Below are 16391 nucleotides of genomic sequence, written 5' to 3' on the forward strand. Positions count from 1 at the left end.
GGCAAGGAAAACCAAAGTGACCCTGTGCTGCCCAGGGGCCAAAAGAGCGTCAGTGAGAACAGACAAGAGACCTGTGTCTGAGGGGTGTTTGAGGCATTCCAGGGTAGACCTGTGGCATTGTGACCTGGTGTCGCAAAGCCGCAGTTTCTGGGACAAGGGATTTCCAGATGATGGATGTCACCCTGCAACAGATTTCTGCCAACATGTTCTGGGCTGGGGTTAGGGTTGAAGCTAAAGCAGTTGCGAGGCCTTGAATAGAGTCTGCCATGTTGGTGCCGTGTTTTAATTTTGTGTTTGCTACAGCACTGGCATCTTTTCCTGTGTTGGTGGCCCTCTGTAATTGCCTTTAAGCAGTGGTGTATAAAATCCCTTTTGTTCTGGTGGGCTGGAGGTGGCCCTCTGCTGCCTCTCTCTTTCTTCCATGTGTGCACCCTGCGATGGATTCCCAGCCAACAGCAGCTGCAAAACAACCAAACACTGGAGCCAGGCAAAGTGCTCAAAGCAGTCCTTGGCCTGTGCAGAAGGCGTTGCGCCTTGTCCCCGGGAGGGCAGCTCCGGCAGCAAGGTGGGAAACAGCACAAGGAGGTTTCCCCGGCGCTGTCGGATAATGCTGATGGCCTCTGCGGGGAAACTTGTGGCTGGAGGGAGCTTCTGCACGTCGCACAACAGACTGCAAATGGAAATGACATCTGTGCCCTGCCAGCATGGCTTAGTCAGGCCGTTGTCTCAGGATGTGGAGTTTTTCATGGGGAAAGGGTGAATTTCTGCCACTTCGCATCAAGTGTCATGAGGTTATGTGGGGATGCGTTTTCGCTGCTGGTGCTTGACACACTGTGGCTGGGTCCTGATTTATTCAGAGCCAGTATAGGGCTCTTTTCTACAACATCCTGGCTTATACTTCTTACCTTTTGTTTCTCTCACTTCTCCTCCCTGCCTGTGGTGATTTCTGCTCCCCTGGGTGCCATCAGTCAAGGTGCAGAAGAGTGACCACCACCACTGCTGGGATCCCTGTGTCAACTACTGTCACACCCACCACCCCGGGCACTGCAAGACACCCACTTGGAACCAGACATCTGGACAGGATTACTGCAAATGTAACCTCAGCGCACGGCATTGCCCCCGTCCCCGCGCATGCCTGTTTGTGTGGTGCCCCTCCATTTCCTTAAGACCCAACTCCGTAGCCTGGCTTGTCACTCGTTTCCTCCTCAGTCACCTGAGTCTGTTTCTACGGGTCCAGTGCTGAGGTACGAAGTCAGTACCTGCAGCCCAGCACGTACAGATCTGGTAACTGCAACGAGAGCAGAGTGCTGGGCAGACCCATGCTCCCGTCCTCTAACCCCACACCCCGCTGCCTGGTTTCATACGGCAAAAATGAGTTGCTGTGGGACAAAGAGGGCATCTCTGGTGACGTGTAGGAACCGGACACAACAACGCATGCAGCTCAGCCCTGGTGCCACACAGCATGTTAGCAGCAGGATTATGCCTGCTTCAAAATCTGTAAACCCAACTCTTGGGGGAAGCAGACTCTGTTCAACCCCAGGTTTCTTGTCTCATGGCAGCAAGATAGGGAGGAGGAGACATTGCGCCGTGTCCGAACTGTGGGAAGTAAACAGGGCAGATCCATTGCCCAGCAGCTCAAGTTCAAGCTGTGGTTTCTCTTTGTATGTATTTAAGTTTCGTTAGTGCCATCATGCTAACCTGCTGTTGGCTGCCCTGCATCCATGACGCGCTTCTTACTTGCTGGCCTGGATGCTGCAGTGACAGGCAGCCCAGTGACACCAGAGAGCAATGTCCGTCCTGAGCCCAAGCTTACCGTCACAGCTCTCCTGGAGCTGCAAGCCCAGGACAAGGTTCTCACATTGACTTGAGCCCTGGAGCTGGGAGTGAGTCAGAACCCATTAGATGTTTGGTGAAGACCTGTTAGGTGAACCTACTGCTGCACTTCTCTCTGTGCATCCTTAACATGCTCTGTATTTCCACAGCTCTGGTGGCTGCCAACTTCTCGTCTCCCACCATGAACGCGCAGGGCTTCCCCTGCCAGAACTCGAACACGCTACCTCGCAGCTCCCACCCCATGAGCCCCCGCACCACCATGCTGAGGAGGAGGCAGAAGAAGAAGGAGCACAAGAGCTCATGTAAGAGTGGCAGTGGGCTGGGGCTGGGTTGGAGGGGGTGTGCAAGCTTGACTTGCTGTCCTTATTGTCCTTATTGTTGACTGTTAGCTGGGTTAGGACCACTCTTCTCGGTGCTGTCAGCGCCTCCCTTATCCTCGGTCACAGTCCCCACCGCTGCCAGACCGAGGTCTGTGAGCAGACCTGCTATGTTGACCGTGGCTACCCTGACCTTCTGCCTCTCTCCCTCTCAGTGTCGCTGGCCTCCAGCACGGTGGGTCCTGGCGGGCAGATAGTCCACACGGAGACGACAGAGGTGGTGCTCAGGGGAGACCCTTTGAATGGCTTCGGACTCCAGCTCCAGGGAGGCATCTTTGCTACCGAAACCCTGTCTTCCCCACCTCTCGTCCGTTTTATTGAGCCTGACAGCCCGGCAGAGAGGTTAGAGACCTTGCCCTTGGATGCTGATGGTGCTGCTGCTGAGCATTTCATGGTTTGGTTTGTTTTCTCTCCTCAGAGGCTCATTTAGATATTTACTATCATCCTTGTAATATCTCCCATTCTTCACTGGGCATGGTTTACTGTCACTGCCATTTCTGCACTCGTCGGCTGACCGCGGTCTCCCTCGCATCCCAGGTGAACGTCTTGGCACCAGGCTGCGGCTGTTCTGGGAGGAGGAGGAGGAAGGGAGCGTGTGTCTGTGTGAGAGCGCCATTCCCATTCCTTTTTTTTTTTTTTGTCCTTTCTCTTCAAAAGATAAAGGCTTTGTCTGGGTGCAGAAAGGGGAAAGATCTAAACGAGTGGGCTCAGGGAAGTGTTTTCTGCCTGGTTTTATGTAGCAGAGCCAGCCCAGCTATATGAATTGGCCTCAAAGCCAGGGTTTTGAGCTGCAGAGGAGGGCTCTGGTTGAGGAGCAGATAGGTGCTGCATTTAAGAAGCACTTTTGCTTTTGGCTCTATAATGCTGGGAAAAGAGCGGAACAGAGGAACGGTGTTAACTGCTGCCTGTCACCCCCTGGGGCACCGGGAGCGATGACTCCTCCGGCGGCTGAGCCTAAGCTCAGGAGCTCTGGCTGCCCTGGCTAAACTTTTCCCAATACCCTTGCTGGCTGGATTTAAAGTCTGTTTGAGTGTCTGTGTGCTACAACGTGTATGTCCTCTAGCAAGGTTTTTCTTACTTAATGGACCAGGTCCCAGCATGGCTTGAGCTCTTGTGGGGCAGAAAGGAGAGCTGGTCTCGTTAGGCAGATGAAATAGCGAGGGGTGAGCAAGCTGGCACTTACGCCCCCATGCTGGTTTCTCCTCCCACACTGATGGTCCATCCTGCCTAGGGCTGCCTGAGGTGCAACGACGTGGCAGTGCTCAGCGCCCGCTGCGGACCCTTCCTTGGGAGGAGAAGTCTCCAAGGGCCTCATCAGCATGTGCTGATGGTTTGGTGTCCCCAGGCCAGCCTGGGAAAACAGCACACGGGGGAGTCGTACGTCAGGGAAAGCACCTGCAAAAGGAAAGGCAGGTCCTCGCCGTGCAGAGCGGTCTCTGCGTGGCAGCTCCTGCAGGCGGCCGATGCAGAGGCAGGGGGGAGCACGAGTGCCTGGTGCTTGTGCCTGTGGGAGGACGGGGACAGGAAAAAGAGTTGTCCTGAGCGATACAGGTTAAGAGAGATTTCAAAAAAGCCTTTTATGCCTTTTGATTGTTTGTTTGTTTCCGAAGCGGGTTTAAAAAGGAAATTGATGGCGTTTTGGTTTTTTTATCCTCTATTACCAGAGTGAATTTGGCTCACGTTGCAAAGCACCAAACTCCTTTTATAAATCAGGCAGCAACAAAGCCTGCTGTCCCAGGAGAGGAGGGAGATGTGCTGAAATCCGCCTGGCTTTGTTTTATCCTCTTGCCAAGCCTGGAGCAAAAGCAAAGACTCGCGGCGCAGTCTCGCTTGGCTCTAATGTGTCGCACACGCTGCTCTCCCTGTGGGCTGCCCACCCAGCAGGATTCGCGCTCTCCTGGCCGCCGCCTTCTGCCTTCTGGCAACAGGGAGCAATGCTCTCTGCGTTTGCAGCCTGGATTTGATTTGGGGATTAAATCTCTGGGGTATATTTCTTCCTTTCCTAGACCGTGCTGCTCTTCCTAGCTGCCAGGAAAACACTATCTTTCCTCCCATCTTGAAGTGATAAGTGCGCTGGCTTTGCAGCGCGGCGAAAAAGGCAGTTTTATGTTTTCATTTCGCTTCTTGTTTCTTCCTATCCCACAGAGCTTGTTTGCTCCATCCTTCCTAGGTACCTTATTCGCTGTCCTTGAGAGGTTCTGCTGTAACCGCAGCCCAAGACATTAGAGCCGTTTTTCTCCCCTTTACCAAGGCGGGCTCTTGGCTGAGCTACGCAGTTGTACTGCAATTGTTGCCCTTTGCAGAAGAGGGTGAGCGGTGGGGACACAGGGATGGGGCTCAGCAGCTGGGTCTGTCCTGCGTGTTCACACTCTCCCGTGCAAGACCTGTGAACCCGAGCGTGCTGTTGCACAAGGGCAGGATCCACAATCGCTTGGTCCACCTGGCTTGCTGCGGAGGAGCTGCCTCTTGCGTGTCTAGCAAATCTGAGTGCTACCAGGGAGGAGGATGGCATCACCCTCTTTTCAGGGAGGTTGGGCTGCCTCACGTTTATTATCTGCTTCGTCCTAGCTTGTGGCAGGCAGTTTGAAGCAAAAGCTGTCACCTCCCTGACTTGTGATTTGTTTTACAGCCAATAGCCTCTAATAGACCTCCCTCCCCACCTGTTGTTTTGTTTCCTGGGTGCAAGATGAAACCTCTGGGCTCCAAATGAGACAATGATTCAGCCCCTGTTATCAGCAGGGAGGATGGAATAGGAAGATGCCTGACGTCCCCTCTTGGCTGCCTTGAAACACACAGCTTTTGTGTCCTTCCTGCCCCAGCTGTCATTGACAGCAGTGGGAGAGTGTCTGGCTTCTCCATCCCGGTATCCAAAATCAATGCTTCCTGCTGAGTTACATGTTTTCTAGCTCTACTCAGACACAGTTGTTTGATCATTGTGTTTCTGGCTTTTGAGTATGAATGGTTTGCAAAAGGGAAGTTTAGCAGCTGGGTGAAGCTGTCAGCGAAGCTTTGATCTTTTGGGGGCTGGAACCCACCCACCAATGTGCGCACACAGATGTATAGACACACACAGATGTGCACGTCTGACCTGGGTAGGCCAGCTCCGGGGCATGAAAGAGTACGACAGATTGGTTTCTGTAGCCAGCAATGTCGCCATGGTCACAGCTGCGGCCGCTCACCCCACAGCTGGAGTGACCGTGCAGATGCTGATGATGCTGAGTAAGATCTTTAGCACATATCCTCTCCAGGGCTTGGATATGCGCTGCTCTGTGTCTAGCAAGACACCTCCACGGCTCCGTTGCTGTCTTTGAGCCCAAGGAATGAGTCATGACAAAATGCAAATCTCTGCAATCCCAGGGAGACATTCCCAACGTGGACTCCAACACATCCATAGGGCTATCATTTACTCCAGGAGATATACTTTTGTCCTTTCTGATTTTTAAGCACTTCTCCCATGATCTCAAAGCACTTTGTAAGCTCTGATGTTAGACTGCGCATCTCTGAGACAAATGCCCTCTCTTTGCAAAAGCCGTCGAAAAGGTTTGCGTGGGATCCCACAGCAGAGCCGAGGAAAGGTCTGCAGGACCCTTGGCTCCCTGGGACCTGCTTCCAACGCCAGGGCACATGGCAGCTGGAAACCGGTGTCTCTGGAATTATTCTGAAGGGTTAACAAGGCATGTCGAGTCTCCTTGCATTTGTGGAGGGAGCCAGAAGGTTGTGGCTTCACTCCGCAAACTTTTATAAACCTGCAAGACTGGAGCGTAAACAACTGTGGTCGACCGAGGATAATAGTAAAAGAAATAAAATACTTCTGACCTAACAGAGCTATCGGCTGTAAAACACCCAGGCAGATCTACCTTGAGTGACAAAGCACAAGAGGTGGTTGTTTTGTGAGAGGGCAGCTCTGGTGAGAAAGGTGGCAAATGTTTGCCGTGTGAAAGTATCCGGTGATCTCCCAGCCCTCGCGGCTGCAACAGTGGTGCCAAAATGGATTGTGTCCTTGTGTGACCTTGAAATGAGAGTCATATCTGTGGGATGCACAGGTTGATCCCTCCTTTCCGAAAGGTGCATTTTGGCCATAGCAAGAGAGCTCTTGGTGCTGGAGGAGGCACCTCTGTCATAGTCCTTGCCGTCTTTGTATTTGTAAGCTGGTATTTCCAAGTGCATCTATGTGGCTGCATAGTCCAATAAAGGACTGTAATTAAACTTGATGTAATTTATTCGCAAGGGTGGATTCATTTATACACCGTGGAGTTGTCTGTCCTAATCCAAGTCTCCTTGAACAAACAATTCTGAATTTACATCTCATAAAATAGCCAGCGTTTTTCCATGGATGGCATGGACTCAGGCAGCAGCATAAATATACTGCAAGTTTAATACCTTCCTACCAGTCTAATAACCTCCCTAGGCTCTCTCCAAACTTGCTCACATCTCAGCTTTTGATGAGCCACTGGCAAAAAATGTTGTTCTTGTGCATTCTCCTTGAATTTGGATGCGTGTCTTTTTTCTTGATAACCTGGCCTTTCGTATACATCCTGTTGGTTGGAGGTGAATAATGCAGTCAGTGTCTGTTGCCTTTGATGTTATCTTTGTGTGCCTGGAAGCTGCGGTACCATGTTTTCTTACAACTGAATCGGGTGTGAGTGATGAAGAGTGGCTGGAAGGATTAGTAAAAAAGAAGCTGTCTTCTGGGAAATATCAGTGGGAGCTGACATCCAGAAAGGAGAGGGCAAAGGATGTGCTTGATCTTTAAAGAGCAGGGGAATAAACATTCCCTGGGGAAGGCTCGAAACAGGATAGCTAATGCCTTCTGGGAAATCTTTGTGGTAAGATAACTCCAAACGTAGAGGTGAACCTTAGACTTGTTCCCGTAACCCTCAACCTATTTTGGAGACCGCTCTGTAGCTTATGTTGACGATGGAGGAGGAATGGTTTCCCAGGCTCTGCTAAAGCGGGTTGCCTTATAGACAGGTGATAAGTGGAAAATCTGAAGAGATGTGGTTATAGCAAACAGCTGATGACGGGTGTGGAGAAGAAGGAAGATGAGCAGTTGCCCATGGCCGGTCACCGGGAACACTACACTCTTTATTTTGTAGAGCTGTGAGCCAGCTCAGTAAGGTGGAGGATTGTCTTGCTGGTGTTACAGTATATTTAAAAAAAAAAAAAAAAAAGAAGGGAGGGCGAATATTGAATGTAGTCATTCACGTGTGAAAAAAACCTTGCTTGTAAGTACAGAGGGGTCCCAAGAGACGAACCATGCTGTAGCAGTACATCTCCAACGTAGCCTTGCCATCATTGTTTTTCTTGCGAAGTAAAAAAAAATCTGCTGATCCGTGCTCTTGGAGAAAGTGGGTCTAAGCCAAAAACCCCAAAGTGCCAGTTGTGGTTATATTGGTGCAATATCGCATCAGAATAATATTGGCCTTTCAAGGCAGTTAGGCAGTATCAATGTACATTTGGCTTCTAGAAATGCAATTACAAGGGATAAATGATTATCCAATTTGCTGAGACATTTCGGCGAGTTCATTGGATTGTAGCTTCAATATTAGCCATGTATTAAGCGGAGGACTCCGTGCAATTTTCAGTGCCATTAGTTTCAGTTTCAGAGGGCGCAGGCACATGGAAAGAGCCATGTACCGTTAGATAGGGTAGGAGGGCACGTGCCTTGTGTTTATCACTCTCATCTCTTGGACACGGTGTTGACTTTTAGGAAGGTGAGGGTTATTATTTTTATTTTTCTTCCTGGAAGTTGCAGGAAATATGACCAAAAATGGTTATTTAGGAGCAAACTATGTCTGAACTTAAGCAAACCACAAGGGTTTGCTGCCCTGTGGCCTTCCAAGGGCTCTTGACACTGGGATGGGCATTGCAGAATGAGTTATCTTCTCTTTGGGGCCACTTCTGCAGGTTTCGTCACTACTCTGTGTCTTGTAACAGATTTGCTTGGGAAAAGTAACTCATGCCTGGTTGTGGGGTTGTTTTTTTTCTCCTTTCCTCTTTTTCCCTGCCTACTTGTTCCCTTTCCCTCCTTTCCCAATGTGGACTGCAGGTGTGGGCTGCTGCAAGTAGGAGACAGAGTCCTTTCTATTAACGGCATTGCGACTGAGGATGGAACTATGGAGGAAGCTAATCAGCTTTTGCGTGATGCTGCGCTCATGAACAAAGTGGTGCTCGAGATTGAATTTGATGTTGCAGGTATGTTGCCAAAGGAACTGCTGCTCCGCGCTACCAGCAGGACTCTGCCGGTGCCTTTGCTAACCCGTAGGAGGGAGTGTATTCACACAAATACATGAGGCTTTTGGTAGAGCTCAGAGGGAAGAGCGAGAAGACCCTGTGAGGACCTTTCCCATTTCTCATCGTTCTCTAATGTGCACCGAGGTGGTGGGTCCTTCTTCTGATCCTTTCATAAGTGCCTTGTGCTCGCCACTTGGCTGAGATAAGCCAAAGTAGTAGATGAAGAGGCCACCTGCACTTTAAATATTTGCTCATTATTACAAATAATATTAATTTATGGCTTTGAAGCAAGGAGGGACCCAAAGCTATTGGCTGGGGCTAAAGCACAGCTTTGTATTTAAAAAAAAAAAAGAAAAAAGTTTTTTGCCTTTTACATTGACAGAGCTGCCTCTGTCTTGAACTACAGCATGATGTGAGCACTTCGCTTGACGTTCAGAGCATGTATTTTTAATGAGAATCCAAATTTTAACCTAAAGTCTGCAGGGCCTCACATAACAACCTTATTTGAACCAATAAAGCTGAGTTTTATGGGCTTGTTTTTCCTGGTTCCAAAGAAACTATCCATGCAACTGAAAACTCTCTTTTTTCTCCTATTTTCTTTTTTGTCTGTTTTTGGTTTTATAGAGTCTGTCATACCCAGCAGCGGTACTTTCCACGTTAAATTGCCCAAGAAAAGAGGTGTAGAGCTTGGAATTACAATCAGCTGTAAGTATTGCTCAGACTTGCGCTAGCAGTTGCAAAAGCCGCTGCTTTCCACCCTGGCACATCACAGGGCCCCAACGGAGAGAGATAAGATTACGTGGGGTTTCCTGGTAGCGCTCACGGTGCTTGTGATATATCCCAAACTGAATTAGATGTGTGGTTCCTGCCTCCACGAGCTGGCGGCTGCAGAGAAAAGCAGCTGCGTGAAGGGTTGGGGCAAAGGATGCGTCTCAACTGATCGGCTGGTCAGTGCTGCAGAATAATATTATGTTATATTATATTATTAATAATGCTATTTTTGTTTCCTTGCTCACAGCTGAATTGTGTTCCTTTTAAAAAAGAATTCCCTGGATCTCGTGGGATCCTTGCAGGGAGAGGTGTGGAGGGAGGAGAGTAAGTGTGGGGTGAACTCACAGCTTGAAGGGTAGAGAGGGGAAAGTGCCAAGATAAGGAGGAGGAGGATGAAGAGGATGGCAGGCCTTAGAGGTGGGGGGAAGGCACTTTAGGGACAGGAGGGTGCTGGGCAGGGTTTGCTGGGAGTCATTGCGTTGACGAACCCCAGCCACGGAGGAGGAGACCCCCATGCCAGGACTTGGTGGGCAGGGAGAGAACGAGACATAAGCCTTTTTCTTTCTTTTCTCTCTCCTCTGCTCACTCTTGATTAATTATCTTTGTTTCTCTTCTGAAGCGTATTTTTCATTTAAAGACCTTCTGGCCTCTTTGGAGAGGATGCTGTAAGGGGATGATATAAGCAGATCCATCCCAAATTTCGGGCCAACTAGAGGTCGCATTACGCCTTGCATCAGTGAACTATTCCGTTATGGCAGATGTGAGCAGGTCTCACGTCGCTCATCCCTCTTTCACTGCTGGGTAAACTGCGTTGAATCATCTCGGATTTGCCGTGCCCAGAGGCCGCCACCACCTCTCGGCTGAAACAAAGCAACTTGTGAAACTGCAGTAATGGGATCTTGCGCGTGAGCCCTCAGGAGCGTGGGCCCAGCTGTGTCTGGGGAGCAGACTCGCTAGGGACACTTTAAAAGTAGGTTTCATTAAAATAGATAAGCTGTTTGCAATTACCTCTTGGCATTTACAGCGTTAGTCAGTGAGTTAATTGGAGGTGTTCTGGTCTAAGTGGGGTGATTCTTGAGAGTGATTTGAACACGGACAGGGTGATGGCTTTGCACCCTGTGTTATTTCTTCTCCCTCTTCCCCGCTTCCCCTATTTGTGCCATGAGGATAATCCTGAAGAAATAACAGCACAGTATTTAACATTTGACTTGGTAGCAATTACTGTCTGAAGACATCAAAGTGCCTTCCGAAAGCAGCGCGGGGTAGCTGTAATGACATTTCGGTGGCCGGGGAGCAGGGCCTGCGCTGGGTTCCCAGCCGGCTGCCCTGACGGCCGCCTTGGCATTGCAATCCCAGGTAGCCACCCAGGACGATGGATCTGGTAGGAAAACACTTCTGTCTTGAGCATGGCCAGGGCTTCACCCCATTTAAGCTTCAAAGCTTAGTTTGTATCTGGGGCTGGAGAGTAAAACGAACCTGGGAGTTGCTGTCAAGATTATTAGTTTTTATTTCTGGAGTCTCACTTAAGTGGGATCCGCTTCAGATGGGCATTTACACTTCAAACGTATTTTTATGTTGAAAATGTTTACATTTGAAATTTGTTTAAAAAATTGATTTCACACACTTTTTTTGAAATCAATGCTAAATAAAAAGAAACTGACCCCTGGGTTTTAAATAGTTAGGTACCCATTATCCAACTACAAAGGAGTTTTTTAACAACATAATAGATTTGATCTTTTTGATTGTTGAACGTGTTTTCAGGACACCGTTTAAGTAATGCATACGCATAAACTTAAGATATATTTCGGTCCTTTGCTGAGTCAAAGCCAAAATTATATTTACAAATGGAGCAAAAGACAGCCAGCCAGAAAACGCGGTGGCAAGGATGAAACGCTAGTTGAATTCTAATTCTGTTTTCAGATATTAGTCTGTATAAGCCTATGTCCACATGACCCTTCACAAATTAGATCATCATTTTGTCACTCTGCCTCTCACCGGGCAGATAAAGACGCCAGTTTCAAACGTTAAAACCAAAGCAAGCAGCCGTATGGTAAGTGCCTCCTGCAGAGACATGATGTGCATGCAGGAGTGTGATGCAAGCAGCAAGAGAAAAGAGGTAAAAATAACTCCGTTTTGCTCAGTTCCTCCCAGTTCCGCTGATTTGAATGCTTGTATAGATCTAGAAACAGCTTTTGTAGCTTTTCTTCTGACAAGGAAAGGCATATAACTACTGTTTTAAAGTAGGGGACTTGGTTTACTGGCCTCCCACATTGGATTCCTGTTCCCTGCTCTGTAAAGCTGGGGCGGGTTAAATAGACGACAAACCAGAGGGGTCCGTAGAAAACGCCCTGCACTGTCCTGGCCACAGAATGGGGTTTGTTCTAAAACTTTGTGATCCGGCTACCCTGGAGATGAAAGATGAGTTGCTTTCGTTGAGTTTTGCCTCTCGGCCTTGGCAGGCTCATCTGTAGTTAATTCCTCTGTCTAGGAAGGTTTGCCGCTGCCTTCTTAAGCGGGCAGAAAGTGTTACGACCTCATCAGAGGAGCAGTACAGAAATAAAAGCGAGCAAGTTCTTGCTGTGCTGTGGCTCTCAGAGCTAATCGGGAGATGGGCTAAGTGAAGGAGGGGGAGAGCAGGATTCTTGATGGATGCGTTGGAAGAATTCGTGTAATGGAGCTGGCTGCAGGAGGAACCATAAATCTGAAAAGCCTCATAAAAGGGCTGAACACGCGGGAGGTTTTTGTATGAGGAGGGCAGGCACTGCTGGTTCTGGGATGAACATGCAGCGGGGGTCTGTGCTTGCTCCTGGTGAGGGGCAGATGTTTGCTGAGGGTATTTCGTCTTCTCCGAGGTCTCAGGGTTTGCTAGAAAGAGAAGGGTTGGGCTGAGCGAGCCCTGGTTGTGGTCTGTGTGCCGATGGGTTCCTTCCCCCTGCGCAAACACAGTGTGGCAAAGGGATGCAGCAAATGAAGATGCATGATGCAAATATTTGCATGTAGCATTATTTCCTCTTCCATTCCCCAGAGGATGAATAGAAAATCCAAGGGGGGAGTCTTTCACTGGCTCTGCTTTGTATTTCTGTGACACCTCGGTGCCCTCAAGCCCCATTGCAGTCTCCTACAGCTGCTAAATGAAAATTAGCAAAGCAAAACACGGAAGCTGCGTCGTGTGCGCTGCTTCCATGCGCTTCATCCAGGGGTGAAGGGACATGGAGCCAGCAGAATCACTCCCGTTTTCTCCCTCCTCCAATGCCTTGGTTTCTGTCCCAGGGAGAACTGGTTCTGTTTGTAAAACAGCTGCTCTGCTTGAAGAGCGAAGTGTGGGCTCCTTTCTGCTCCGGGAGGCTGGGGGCGGCGCGGGCTGTGAAGCTCAGCTCTTTGCAGAGGCCTCCGAGGTGCTCTGAGTGGCGGGGACGCAAAGACCTGCAAACTGAGATTTTTGACACAGGGACGTGAAGACGTGGCTCTTGTTAGCCTGGACTACTCATCTCCATTAGCGGAACACGTGCCTTAAGTGCTCTGATCTTGCTGGCTGCATTCGGTTCTAATGATACCGTTATGCCTTCATGGGTTTTCTGTAAATCTCTTACAAATTAAAATCTCCAACAGCGAGAAGCTAATAGTCATGTATTCTTGTGTGTTCAATACCTGACCTCTTAAAATAAGATATGGATTTGTTATTAGCCTCTGGAAAATGATAGTTGATTACACAAAAGATTGGTTTTTGTGTTTTCTTTTTTTTTTTGTCGGTCTCATATATCCTCTGCAAGGGCTAGTTGTGAAATTTGCTGCAGGGTACAGGTGTGTTATTGTTGCTGTTTAAACAGATATTGAAATTACTGTTCATTTTAGCTATGCGTTAAAGCTTTCTATAGCATGTTTATCAAATTACCTTTATATATCTTAACGAATCAATTCCTGTGCCCTTGGCTTGAAGTACTGGAGATAAGGAGTGGGTAGTATATCTGCTTGCGGGTGATAAAACCGGAATTTGGATAGATAGATAACTTCGATTAAGTCGCTTAAGCAGCGTAATCACCGTCCTAGCGAGAAGATGGATCTATGAGCCGAGCAAATCTAGCTTTGCTGGCGCTGGATTAACCTGAGACCTGCCGCCAGCCCGGCAGAGCGCGTCTTGCACGGGGCAGCCCCGCAGCCTCCCGTCCTGCGCCCCGCTAACATTCCCCCTTCAGACGAGATTTGCAGCCGATTCGCTCTGGTGCTTTTACCGAAGTAGGATGTTCTGTCCCGCTGTTGCTACCTGGAGATTTTGAGAGGAAATAGATCTGCGGTGGGATAAATATCCTGCTGGAGGCACTGATAATTTATGCACCTGCTGCTAAAACTAATGAGTGATAGAGGAAAAAGTTGGGTACTGGGGATTTGATTTTCACTGCTGCTTTTTGTAATCGATTCTGATTTGCCTTTATTCCTGTTCTCATTCCTTAGCTATCCTGACAGTATCGGGTTTCTGATTTTGTTTGTTTTTTCCCATTTATAAATGCTTGCTTTCTTAAATATATTCTTGCGGCGTTATTACAATTTCTTTAATTTCACGTCCGCAGAGTGCTGCTTTGGCTTGGTCAATAACAGCGGGCATTTGTAACGGGTTGATGGGTGCGAGATGTGTGCTCGTGCTCCTTGGAGGGGAATAATTTACCAATACGAGTCATTATGCATTCTATTAAAAACACAAACCGGACACGTGTTTCTGGCCCCGTCATCCATCACAGCGTAAACGCCGAGCGAGCCAGAATCCCAGCAGAGGTGGTGAGAGACTGAAAGCAATTTATAAAAAGTAAATAACAGTATTGATCAATTCACCTTTTTATCACTGCCCTGTCACCACCGCCGAGCAGTGCTTTCGTTTGAGTTTCTCTCCCACCCCACACTTCTGCCTTCACCAGCTGTTGATTTATGGAGCTTTCTCTGGGCCACTGGAGCAGACTTAAACTACCTTTTGTACAGGTAAACCCGCCAAAAATACGAATGTATCTGAAAAAAGAGCCTACTTCCACCTGAAGCGGTTTGCCCTGGCAGATGGAGGCCACAACCAGAGCGCCTGCCGAGAGACAGCAGGGGTTTCTGCACCGCAGCTTCTGCCCCTGTGTCTCCGTCCATCTCTCCCCTCGACTCCCTTTGCTGCTGTCTCTGTTTTACGGACGGGAAAGCAAGCCCCAGAGGCAACGCTGGGCATCCGAATCGCGTTGTCCTGCAGCAAACGGAATTACCAAGGCAATGTCCTTTGAAGAGAAATAAGCACATTGACAGCAGAAATGAATGGATGAAAAGGCTTTACTCATCTGTGCAAGCATCTTAACTCCAAAGACCTCAGTCCTGATAAAATAATAATGTAGTTTAAGGGTGGGGTTTTTTTTTAATTGCAGGCAAATTGGATATGGTTTATCCAAAATCTCACCAGGGATCTACATCTCTAATGCCTCTGACCTTGGCTGAGTCACCACGTCAGTGACATTGCGGCTCTCCTGCCTGTAGACAGGGCAGCCGTTGCACAGAGACACGTTGTCACCCTGTGGGACCAGCCCAGGACTGTTAAAAACGCGGGTCCCAGGGTGGCTGGGGCGGTCGGGGGCCACCTGGTCCCAGGTGAGGGGCGGAAGGGCCAGCTGGGCACTCTCCTGGGGTGCCAGGAAGGGCTTTGGGCTGCCAGAGGTGAATTAATGGAGTTAGTAACTACGGGTTTTTAAAATGAACAGCAAGTGACTGTTCTGTGCTTTGAGATTTCATTATCTTAACTTTGTATCTTACGCCTCTTGAGAGAGAACAGTTATTCATTAAGTCTCTCTAACTTACCCTTCAGATTTGTAGGGGCTGACTAAAAATGATGGTTTTATAAAGCCTTTCCATTTTGTACTAAGTGATTATTTAAAACAGAGGGCTGACATTTGTTAAAGTTTGGGTACTCTGATGGTAGGGACAGTTGTATGAGTTGTACATGGCTCTTCCATTTAACCGGTCTCAAGAAAATCTGTTTGGAAAGCACAACTTCCAAAAAAAACGCAAACAAAACCCAGAATGATTTTTCCTTATAGCTTGCTCTGTTTCCCAATGGACAAAGCACTCAGTTTGTCACCCTTGCTTCTGATACGGGACGCTTGTGCTGCGTTCAGTGCTGACACCTATTGCGGAGCTGCAGAAGGGCGAGGGCTCTCTCTCTGCTCAGAGACTGACCATGGGCAGGATCCCCCCCCCGACCCGTGTCTCAGGGCTTGTGAGGCAGATGCTGAGGTAAACACCATTTCTGCAGAGCTCGAGGCGTGTTGTTGTCTATACTTGCTTTTCTTTATTTTCTTTCTTTTTCTTTTTTTCTGTTCCTCCTCTTTGCTCTTTTGAGTGTTCATGGTCTCTGGACACATCGTCCCAGCTGTAGCTGGGTCAGGTTTAGAGATGGCCATCCCCAGCCCACCACCAGGACTGTGGAGATCCTCCCTAACCCCTTTCTGTCACGCTGCCTTTGCTTTGAAAGTAATAAACAAACCTTGCAGCGAAAAGTGTTTTTGCTCACCTGGATCATTTTGACAGAACCGGGCTAGGGAGCGATTAAACATGCGGCGCTGCCAGCCCGACGCAGGGCTGAGGGTGTGCTCACAGGCTCGCCCATCCCTGCTGATCAGACCACCTTGTTGTGCGCCTCTCAGCAGCAAATACGCGGCCTATATTGAAAAAGAGAACAGCAAGAGTGATAACGGGGCGAGACTTCTCCATCCACTGTGCTGTTAGTCCACAGTGTGCAGCCTTCTCAGTCGGGGGTGGTGGTGGGGGGGATTTCTGCATTGATTTTAGCTGCACCTCACCCTTCCCTCCCACCACTCAACTCTGCCTGGCGTGTGTCTGTCTGTCTGCTGGCTGGTTCCTGACAAGGACAGGTTGAATAGAGGTACAAGCCCTTGGGGAATCTCCACAACCCATCTGCTTCTCTTCCACCTGCGGCCGCAAGCTGAGCGTGAGTGTCCGGACCAAAATTGCCTGGCACCGTGTTCCAGTAAGAGATGGGGAAAATAATTCTTCCAGGCTCCATATCATTTAGCAGTTGCGTTGCTGTGACTATTGTAAAATAAATCACAGTCTGCTCTTCACTGTCTGACCTAACTTTCATACTTAGCCCTGTTACGACTGAGATTGGCTGTCTTTTCTCCCTGTTCAGTACAGAAGGTT

At 48.9% G+C, this 16391-nt stretch overlaps 1 protein-coding gene across 8 annotated transcripts in view; it reads left to right on the forward strand.

Moving 5' to 3' along the window:
* GRIP2 (glutamate receptor interacting protein 2) overlaps nucleotides 1-16391 on the forward strand; it is a 307293-nt gene that overhangs the window by 264463 nt on the left and 26439 nt on the right. For all 8 annotated transcript variants that reach the window (XR_010072734.1, XM_063347812.1, XM_063347809.1 and 5 more), the window contains exons 10-14: nucleotides 969-1094; nucleotides 1983-2135; nucleotides 2366-2552; nucleotides 8260-8405; nucleotides 9069-9149. Coding sequence is in view for 7 of the 8 variants with exons in the window: in XM_063347812.1 (XP_063203882.1) it covers nucleotides 969-1094; nucleotides 1983-2135; nucleotides 2366-2552; nucleotides 8260-8405; nucleotides 9069-9149 (693 nt within the window). In the remaining variant the exon portion in view is untranslated. The remainder of the gene's footprint in view (nucleotides 1-968; nucleotides 1095-1982; nucleotides 2136-2365; nucleotides 2553-8259; nucleotides 8406-9068; nucleotides 9150-16391) is intronic.

Source organism: Chroicocephalus ridibundus, chromosome 10, assembly GCF_963924245.1.
Source record: "Chroicocephalus ridibundus chromosome 10, bChrRid1.1, whole genome shotgun sequence".
Lineage (NCBI taxonomy): Eukaryota > Metazoa > Chordata > Aves > Charadriiformes > Laridae > Chroicocephalus > Chroicocephalus ridibundus.